The following is a 10,613-nucleotide window of genomic DNA, read 5'->3' as shown; positions in this document are numbered from 1 at the left end:
AAAGAGAGAAAAAATTATGACACTAGACGGTTCTCAAACCCTCCTCCAAGGGCCCCCCTCTCTCTATGGCGAGAGAGGTCTATGCTATAGATTGCACAAATCTGGTACAATGGTCTGGATGCAATGGACTTGCAGATGATGTCGACGACAATGATGATGACAACGAGGACGGCTGAAAACTGAAAATGCTAGGGCGGAAATGTTGAAATCTGGAAGACGTTGACTTTTTGCTGAATATTGACAGTGTGTCGGCGAGGATGGCGATGATGACGACTCGACGACAATGCGCTGAAAATGTAGATGCTGAAATCTGAAAACAGCGGGCTGAAACTGTAAATGTTGGCTGACTCGATGGTACAGCGAGGATCTGCTGCGGGTAGGTGAGATCTGCGAAGCTAAGGGCTGAATCTGCAAGAGCTAAATTTTGAAAACTGAAAACGCTACTTGACTTGCTGATGTGGTGCCGCAAAACTCCAAAATGCTAGGCCTGATCTGTGACTAAAAAACGCCAGGTTGATCTGTTGCTGGTGGAAACGCTGTGGAAGTTCTACTGCAAAAACGTTGAGGAATGGAATCCAAAACCGCTGGCTACTTCTGTTGGCTGAAAACGCTAAGGCCTTCTGCCGGTCTTGCTGAGAAGTTGCATTGCAAGTTGCCTAAGCTTCTTCTGCTGCTGGTAATGAGCACCCCCTATTTGCTTATATAGCTGTTGAAACTGGGTCGAGCAACCTCCCCTACAGCCCCCACGACCTTGGAAAATGGTGCTTTAAATAAATGAAATGCCAATTGCTTGTAAAATGTTCTATTCCCAAATTGATCGGGATTTGGACCTTCTGCTTGGACGATGCATATGCGGGGTGGTACTGGGTGTGCAATCAGAGGATATGCAACTACTCTTAAGTGCCTGGACATGCACGGCCTGCGCACAGGCTCACAAAGGTGCCAGAACACTTCCTAGCCCCAATATCAATTTAAACTCAAAATCAAAGTTCCCAAAAGCAATTGGTCTTCCAAAAGCTGCTAATATGGAGAAAGCAGAAGAGTCTGAGAGTGAGCCCGCGGGTACTCACTCTGAGACTCTGCGTCCAGATGCTCTGAGTAGTGAGTCCCTAAGGACTTATTTATTCTTACAAGGGAAAAAGCAGAAGAAGCTTGTACGATTTGAAAAACTACCCAGTTCTTCTTTCTGATAGCTCTACAGAGGAGTCATCCTTTGACAGTTCGAACTCCGATGACCATATGTTTTATGCAAAGAAGAAGCACTTTTACATAGCCAACCAATATGACTTCCTCGAAGACAAAAGCAAGAAAGCAAAAGAATTCTAAGAAGGTGGACAGTCGATAAAATTTGAATCTTTTTCTGGATTCCGAGATGCTCCGAGGGCTTTGGCCTTCATCCAACGGTTTGACATAGCCTTCTCTGGAGGGCACTACTTAGAGCACTCCAAGATTAGGAGGGCTGCATCTTTTCTTAAAGGAAATGCTCGAACATGGTGGTCCACTCTTCTTCTAAGGAAGGAAGCTCCAGCCAAGTGGTTGAAATTCAAAAGGCTCTTTATTTCTTCTTGGCCGACCTGGGAGTACGACAAGATATACGAACCGCTTGGAACCATCTTCGGATGACCAAGGGAGATTCTTTGGACGCTTATTGCGAGAGATTTTGGGACTCTTTTCTACCAACCTCTTCATTTAAGGTGGTCTCGTTTAAGGAACAGATTGAGCGGTTTTGATGTGGACTCCCTATAGAGATCCGAGACTACTCCCTGGAACAAAAGTCATGCGAAACGGGGTTTCTCGATACATTCGGGAAATTTGACTTACCCCATTGATGAGATCTTGACTCAGAGAACAGACAGACCTCCAATAATGAAAGTAGAAAGAGAACGAGTTCTCAAGAAAAGAAGGATAAGGATGCACGACCTCGCTTGACTCTTGGAGAAAGAGCGAACTATATCAGAGAGGGGAAGTGTTTTGGTTGCGGGGAACATGGGCACATCTCCGCAAAGTGCCCCAAAAAGGCACAGCAAGAGCAGATTAAAGACAAGCTAGAGAATTCTAGAGCAGCAGAGGAGCGTGGCAGAAAAGGCAAGATGAAAGCAGGACCGGTACCAGATTGCATGGGTATTGACCCAAGCCTGATTGATGAAAGTACAAAACCTTGCCGAGCTTGGGGCAAAGTAAAAGATCAAGAAGCCCTGATTTTCTTCGATGGAGGAGCCAAGGCCAACTTCATTTCACCTGAATTGGCGGCGCGGCTTGAGATTACACCCGATAGGATGGGATCACCAGCAGATGCAGATTACACCCGATAGGATCGGACCACCAACAGAGGCAGTTCTAGCGGCACTTCGATGGGATATAGCCATTACACCTGTCATTGGCAAACTTCGGTTGCATTGTCAGGGGTATTTAGGGCACAAGAACTTCTACATCATGCCTTTGGAAGGCTGTGACGTCCTCCTAGGAGTCCCTTGATACCATAAGAACAACGTTGAGGTCAATTATTGGGCAAAGAAAGCAACTGTCACAAGACGGGCACCACGTGCCAATAGAAAAGAGCAGACTGAACAGACTTTTAACACTTCAATAACAACTGAATTTGAAAGAGAGAGACGACACGCTACACGGAGTGGCGGAATTCCACCCCAGAGAGTATTGGCCCCAAACCTTGGCGCCCCTTTCGGTATTTCTTTATATTGCATCAACACAGTACAAGCCGGTACTCCAGACTCTACACCTTCTCCAGGAAGCATGCCAGAGAATGAGCCCTAACCTCATATTTAAAGGCCCTAGGTCCCAAAAGCAGTTTACAGTAAAAAGCCTTCAAACTTAAAAGCATCTGGTCCAAAAGCAAAGCCAAAAAGCATCTGTACAGCTTGCCATGTCATTAGCCAACGCAAAACGCGGAAATCCGTACAGCCTGCCACGTCATCATGTCAGTGCAATTTTCGAAAATTTGCCACGTCATCAGTTTGTGTGTGTGTGTGTGCAAGTCCTGCTTTATTTTAATCTTTTGTCACTTGGGGCCCCATCGGACGGGGTCCCCATAAGTTGGGAGGACTTTTGTTACTTGTTCTTCTTAGGGTTTCGGCCCCTCGGCCAGCATCTGCAAGTTGGCTCCATTCTTTAGGGCTTTGATACGTGAGTAGTTTGTTACAGCAACCTTGACGAATGAAAAGGGCCGAAAAATTGTACTTGATGTAAAACTGAAGGGCGAGGTTGTCCTATTGTATCGGCTTCGGCCATTTCCAAATTAATGAAATCCAGTCTCTTTGTTTACTCTATCTACTTGAAAGAGTTAAATGATGAACACAAAACGAATATGTCTGAGCTTGACAAAGAACGCCAAGATTTTCTCCACACACATGCTGATTGTTTCTTTGAGGGCCTACCAAGCGAGTTGCCCCTGAGGATCACGCCATTGATCTGATTCATGGAAGCACACCACCGAACCAGCCAAGCCCAGAATGAAGAGATCATGAACCAATTGAAAGACCTTTTGGAAAAGGGTCTTATCCAGCCAAGTACTTCACCCTATTGCTCTCCGGTGGTGTTGGTATTAAAAAAAGACGGATCTTGGAGAATGTGCATTGATTACAAAGCTCTCAATTAAATTACCATCAAAAACAGATTTCCGATTCCAAGGCTTATTTCAGCAGGATTAATTTGAAAAGTGGATATCACAGACCAAGCTGTCTGCACTGTAATCATCTTGTATGAAGAAGAGAACCCAGATTGAGCAGTCTGTGCTGTGAAGATCCTTTGAGAAGAGGAAAGGCCAGACCAATTTGTCTGCGCCGTCTTGCTTGTATCTCTTGCCTCCAATCCTCCGGTGTCAACCAAAACAGAATCCGTACCAAGATCGCCACCAAACCGTATTTCGGTGTGGCTCTCAATGTGAATGAGTTGGGAGTGACCTATTGCCTAGGTTGGGGGATAAGTCTGATGTAAGGTTACCGAGTGTGAGTGTAAGCAACTGTGAAGGCAATCCAAGTGATCAGGAGTGTAAAAGAGCAACTGCAACACCATCCAAGCCAAACACTGGGCGACTCCGAATGTCGTCGTGGGATGCCTGATCTCTCACATCTCGCAGGTAAATTCTCCAAGAGAGTCCAAAGCACTAAAGTCCCACTCCAGACTGTAGATCCAAGCAATGAACTTGTTCAAGAAGAAATCCAAGATCCTCTCCCTAGATGCTCTTGTGTAAGCAAGTGATCTGACGTGTCGAGGTCAAGTGGTAAGTGTCTATCCACCAAAGATGGTGGTGTGAGAGAGAGAGAGAGAGAGAGAGAGAGAGAGAGAGAGAGCAAGTGATCTGACGTGTCGAGGTCAAGTGGTGTCTATCCACCAAAGATGGTGGTGTCTTCTTTTGGGAATGTTGGAATCCCATATACCATGAGAATGGCCATATGTCGTGTGAACTCCTTTGAGCAAACCACAAGCAAACCAGAGGGCCTGTGGTGACTTGTGGTTTGCTATGGAATCCCATATAGCATGAGCATGGCCATAGGTGTGTCCATAGCAAACCACAAGTCACCACAGGCCCTCTAGAGTACGCAACCACCAAATGATGGCTGGAATGAATGGATCTCCCAAGGATCGTACGCCCATAGATAATCAAGCCGATGTCGAAGATACAGTGTACTGCAGCAGTCACTGAGAGACCGCATGGAGCACCATCGGATGGTGTCTTGGCAAGAGGTAACTCCATCCTTTGTGAAAAACACAAGCCATGTGGCTACTGTCCACCCAAAAACACAAATGCGGGGTGATGAAAACGCTGCTGTCCAGCGATTTTCAGCGTGCTCGTACGTCGCTCCCGGCAAGGTCCAGAGCGGTGCAGAGGGTGAGGGAGGGCGGGGAATCAATGTCACAACACCGAGTGGGCTGAACACATAGAAAATTGTAGGTGTATGGCGGAAATCAGTGGTATATGGAGAGGATTAGGCTTGGCGAGGCACTTGGTTCTGTGTAGGCAAGATCTGGGGTTGAAAAGTTGAGCGCCGTCCTCTTGTTGCAAAAACGCAGATTCGGATCAAAAATGCAAAATGAGAAGGGGCATTTCCGGCGAGGAAAAGGGGTCCAAGTCCTAGCGCTAGCAGAGGGAACAACAAATCTGAAGGTTTTCTGCAAAAACGCAGATGCCAAAGCATTTCGTCCCGATGGAAGCTGTCCAGAAGGTGGCGCCACCTCCTCTTGCAGCCAAATTGCAAAAACAATGTGGTTTAAGAAAAGCATTGGCTGATCTTCTTCTGCTTGGGAGAAAGGACTTGATGCGGAAGAAGGCATTTGGTTGTACCAATCCTCTGAACTCATGACCTCGACCTTTTTAGGTTATTTGCGAGGGGAGAAACGAGGTAGTCATTGAGTAGCTTCATACCGTAGACCATTTGTCTCGGGAAAGTGCTCAATAGCACTGTTCGTTGTGTCTTGTAACATGCATATGTGAGCATTTGTGTTGCATTGTGATGTGCCAACCATTGAATATTCCTTATCGGATGAGATACTTCTGGGAAGCCAATGATCCAGGATATCAAGAGTTCCGATCTGGAATGAGACTCTTTATTGAATGACATTCTTCTAGGAAGCCAACGACCCAAGAAATCAAGAGCTCCGATTTGGAATGAGAAAACGAATTGTCACTCATAATTTTTTTTGAGCTAACTTGCGTTGTTTTGCAGATATGCTGTAATCACGGACTATTACTTGGATGTCACATTACTGACGTGTCAAGCCACTAAAGAACGAAGCCAACTTGCAGATCCCGGCTCAAAGGCCTAAACCTTAAGAAGCAGAAGCAACATAAGAAGAAGAAGCGGAAGAAGTTCCCACCAACTTATGGGACCCTGTCACATGGGCCAAAGTGACCTAAGGACATTTAAATAAAGCATGACCACACACATTGAAACTCTAGCGTGGAAAATTGATGACATGGCAACTACTGTACGGGTTTCTACAATCTGTATTGACTTGCTGATGTGGAAGCCTGTACAGAAATGTGATTTACGTTGTCTAATTTCCAACGCCAGCTTTTGGGCCAAATGCTTTTTAAGTTTCAAGCTTTTCATGTAACTGCTTTTCAAGGCCAAGGGCCTTTAAATATGTGCAGAGGGCTCATTCTCTGGCACTCTTATGGGTAAAGGTGTAGAGTGTGAGTACCGGCATCGTACCAAGTTTAAGTAATATAAAGAAATACCGAAAGACACGCCAAGGTTTGGGCCAGTGCTCTCTTGGGGTGAAACTCCGCCACTCCCATCTCGTGTCGTGCAATTCTTTCTGTTCAGTTGTTATTTGAAGTGCTTAAAGTTGTTCAGTCTGTTCTTTTCCGTTGGCACGTGGTGCCCGTTTCAATTACACTTGGTGGGAGCTACCTGTTGGCAACCTATTGCATGCATGGCATATTTCACCTTCTAGCTGTGAAAATGCCATGCCATGAAGCTGAGGAGGTTGTGCCACACTTATTGTGGGGTTTTCGCTACTCCAGATCCTTCAATTGTCAGGTGTTGGCTGCTTTTCGGCTCCATCTTTCTTCCAATATGTTTACAGACGGTTTTGACTTTTTGGGATGCCTTAGACTTGGCAATCTTAGTTTATGGTCTTTTTTGGCTGGGTCAGATTTGGGGTTTTGTGGGCCATTTGGCACCATCGCTATCACAACCTTTTAATGTTTCAAGGCATTGCTGTTGTATGCTTTCCTGTTTCAAACTGGCGCTTGGTCAAGCGTTGCAATTTGCTTATGATGCTGGGGGCATTACTCTCGAAGCCTATAAGTTTTACCAAAAAATAGTTAACAGGCAAGTGCTCGTGTTGCCGCGTTTAGCTCAGTTGTCTCATCTTGAGCGTGGAGTCTCAAGCTTGATTCCTTGCTGGTTGGGCTCGAAGTTTTGAAAAATCATAGAGAAGTAAGGGGAATCTTTGTGGATTCAGACAAGGTGAAGCTGATCATTTACGGTAGAGCTGAAACTCGGTGAAGAGTATCGAAGTGCTCTATTGTAGCATGAGAATAGCCAACACCTATTCGAAAGTAGGCGCTGATTTATGCCATAACTTGGTGGGGTCACCAACTCACCAGCAATATGGTCATAGAAATCGAAAATGGTTCCTGGTATAAAAGATGCCAGTCCAGGCTTTAAATTTTTCAAGGCACTCAAGATATAGCACTGAAAACAATCATAATTGAGCAAACGCATCAAAATGTAACCGTGCAGCGGGCGGGTATCAATACTCTTCGCTGTATTGAAATGGACTTAGAACCTCAGTACATTACCCAATGAGGGGGATAAACGTAAAGAATACTAATGAAACAGTAATAATGGACTGTAAGAACACGTGATAAGAAAGAAGAGTACTGGCACTGGACAAATTTTTACACGATGTAAGTTCTTTATTTAAAGCTCTTGACCATTCAAATCCTTTGTCAAACAGTAAACAGACTTTGCCCTAAAACCTAACCTAGCTTCTGCAAAGCACCATGCAGCTTCATGGTTGCATTTGACAAGCAACAGCTTGTCCCCTTTCATCAGCGTAGTGTTGTGTGCTCAATTCAAGAGCAGAATGAAACAAATCAAATCATGCGTTGATGAATAGAAACAGTAGTTTACATTGAGTGCACAGAAACAGGTATCAGAATCGACATTTCTGCATACCATAATCAAAGTATCAGACTCAAAACTCAAGATTTGCTACATTTGACAAGCAACAGCTTGTCCCCTTTCATCAGCGTAGTGTTGTGTGCTCAATTCAAGAGCAGAATGAAACAAATCAAATCATGCGTTGATGAATAGAAACAGTAGTTTACATTGAGTGCACAGAAACAGGTATCAGAATCGACATTTCTGCATACCATAATCAAAGTATCAGACTCAAAACTCAAGGTTTGCTACATTTGACAAGCAACAGCTTGTCCCCTTTCATCAGCGTAGTGTTGTGTGCTCAATTCAAGAGCAGAATGAAACAAATCAAATTATGCGTTGATGAATAGAAACAGTAGTTTACAGTGAGTGCACAGAAACAGGTATCAGAATCGACATTTCTGCATACCATAATCAAAATATCAGACTCAAAACTCAAGATTTGCTACATTTGACAAGCAACAGCTTGTCCCCTTTCATCAGCGTAGTGTTGTGTGCTCAATTCAAGAGCAGAATGAAACAAATCAAATCATGCGTTGATGAATAGAAACAGTAGTTTACATTGAGTGCACAGAAACAGGTATCAGAATCGACATTTCTGCATACCATAATCAAAGTATCAGACTCAAAACTCAAGGTTTGCTACATTTGACAAGCAACAGCTTGTCCCCTTTCATCAGCGTAGTGTTGTGTGCTCAATTCAAGAGCAGAATGAAACAAATCAAATCATGCGTTGATGAATAGAAACAGTAGTTTACAGTGAGTGCACAGAAACAGGTATCAGAATCAACATTTCTGCATACCATAATCAAAGTATCAGACTCAAAACTCAAGGTTTGCTACATTCGATCGAACACTTTACATTGCATGGAACAACATATCCTGCAAAAAGTTATTCAATTTGTATTCAAGTTCAAAAAATCCTGTTATTGTTCTTACATACGAGTGTAGTCATTTGCAAGGGCTATATTCTGATAACAGCAAATTGTAAAAAATGTATACCAGAAAAGCTGGTGTAATGATGCCCATGTAGTTGTGGTATTGTACATTGCCCCACACTACAAACCTAAGCAGTTTCCTAACTTGCAGAATATCTTTGCACAAATCAATTAGACAGGTTAAATTTCCAGGAAAAGGTCCTGAGGGTGATTTGGATGAGATATATGTTCCAGAAAGCTCTAAACGTCTGATCTGAAGGTGAAGTCGCTATGTGTTTGTCCATTCATACCTCCCCCTCAAGGGTCTCTCATTCGCAGGATCGAAGTTATACCTGCAAAGGAACATCACCAATAAGAACATTGTATAGCGATCATGGTAGTAGCTGCATCATTTCAAGAGTGAAAATTTGCTCAGGAGTGTCATATTCAACATACATCATAAGTTACCGTTCAAACAGAATGTGGGGGAAGCTTAAAGCTTTCTAAGAAGTAACACAAAATTGCAGACCTCGAGAATTGCACACCTTTCAATAAATCTTCGCCGCTCTTGCTGTTCTGCACCTTGAAAGAATGCCTCAATCTCACTTGTAGAGGGAGCCTCATTAGCTCTGTTGAAAGGAGGGGCACTCAAAGATCTACCTTGACTTCGTCTCGCACGACGAGTTCTTGAGGTTGACCCTGGAGCTTCCATACTCCAAGCATAACTATCTGGTGTACTTTCTCGAGTCCTTCTCCTATGCCTGTGAGCATGTCCAGTGCACAGCAAGCGTAAGCACAAGGAACCTGCAAAAGAACAACTTCGGGCGCAAATGAAGTAAACTAACCTATCTTTGCTGGAAGGGCCTGCAACCATTGGACTCTCCCCAAAAAATTGCTCTACCTGCATGTCACCGTTCACAAGTGAGTATCCTATTGAAACAAATCATCCTCCACCTACGATGGAAATCTGCCTTCTCATCTGTAAGTTCATGGTGCTACTGAAAAGCAGAAATAGCATCATAACTAGACCAGCGGGCTCAAGAGCTCAAGAATATGGACAGAATATGGACTGTGTCTAACCTCTGCATTGAAGTCAAGATCGGCTCTCCTGGAATGTTCAACCTGAGCTTCAACCTCCATGTTGTCTGGGCCAGCCAATTGAGCCAGTGCTTGCCTCTGATGTCGCGTTAAAATTCCGACAGGTTTCCTGGCAGACAATGATACTGAATCACTAGTAGATGCAGTGGGGGTTACACGCCTTAGGTTAACTCCACCTGCATCAACTGCAGAAGACTGCAAAGAAACCTGCCTAGAGACACCTCTGGCATCATGTTGTTTGCTCGCTCGTGGTGATCCATGCAATTTGAACGATTCATCCTTCGAACTACTGAGATGTTTTTGAAATAATTCTTTGTGTGGCTGCGAGGGTGATTCTTCCCCAACTCTTGCAGATGCCTTCTCAAATCTTCTACTTCGAAGCTCCATATAGTCTGTTGGAGGTTGCAAACCTACGTTCCCATCCTGTAATTGCAAGGCAGGTACACAGCAGTCCATGGAGGCACACAATTCTTGCTGCTTATCATGCTCTGCTGAATCACGTGTGTGTGTCATCACCTGCTTCGAATCACGTTGTAATGCAAGAGCTCTAGCTCTTGTTCGCACACCCAGAGCCTCCTCAATTACTGCCATTTTCCCAACGCCTTTACCTTTCCGCATGTACTTCCCCATGCCAGAAGCCCTCTTGCTGCCCGGTGAAGGAGCCACGTTTACTGATTGAAGGGCAAAATTCCTGCGTCTTAGCTATGGTGGTATCTACAAACGGCTACAAAAGTCCACAGTAACTGCCCGCAGAAGATGCAATCACCTATCAATTTAGCAAGAGCTATCTCCAATTCATGCAAAACTGCAGGCTCGCTATGCAAACTTTTCCTTTTTCGTGTTACAAACTGAAGAAACGCTTAGCAAAAGGAGCTCGCAGCGAGTAATTCTCTTAATTTTGAGAATTGAAGAAGTAAATTAGTCCGTTGAGCTTGCAGGTACGCTTACTACAAGTACAAGAAAAGCT

General features: G+C 44.4%; 1 protein-coding gene across 1 annotated transcript; it reads right to left on the bottom strand.

The window, feature by feature from the left end:
* Positions 1 to 8,700: 8,700 nt before the first annotated feature.
* LOC147428133 (uncharacterized) lies at positions 8,701 to 10,409 on the bottom strand. The gene is made up of 4 exons (XM_086497418.1): positions 9,629 to 10,409; positions 9,394 to 9,449; positions 9,094 to 9,309; positions 8,701 to 8,901 (listed from the first exon to the last, which is right to left on the bottom strand). The coding sequence occupies exons 1-4, from the start codon at positions 10,274 to 10,276 to the stop codon at positions 8,838 to 8,840; spliced, it is 984 nt and encodes a 327-aa protein (XP_086353544.1). The 5' UTR covers positions 10,277 to 10,409; the 3' UTR covers positions 8,701 to 8,837.
* Positions 10,410 to 10,613: the final 204 nt, after the last annotated feature.

Source organism: Adiantum capillus-veneris, chromosome 23 (genome assembly GCF_014529385.1).
Source record: "Adiantum capillus-veneris isolate H3 chromosome 23, ASM1452938v2, whole genome shotgun sequence".
Lineage (NCBI taxonomy): Eukaryota > Viridiplantae > Streptophyta > Polypodiopsida > Polypodiales > Pteridaceae > Adiantum > Adiantum capillus-veneris.
Note: the sequence above shows the minus strand (reverse complement) of the source record. Positions and strands in the feature narration are given on the sequence as shown.

Coding starts and splice junctions, on each gene's coding strand:
- LOC147428133 (XM_086497418.1), bottom strand. CDS start 10,276: ATGGGGAAGTACATGCGGAAAGGTAAAGGCGTTGGGAAAATGGCAGTA. Junction 9,450..9,628: donor ATCTTGACTTCAATGCAGAG/GTTAGACACAGT, acceptor GGTGACATGCAG/GTAGAGCAATTTTTTGGGGA. Junction 9,310..9,393: donor GGCCCTTCCAGCAAAGATAG/GTTAGTTTACTT, acceptor ACATGCTCACAG/GCATAGGAGAAGGACTCGAG.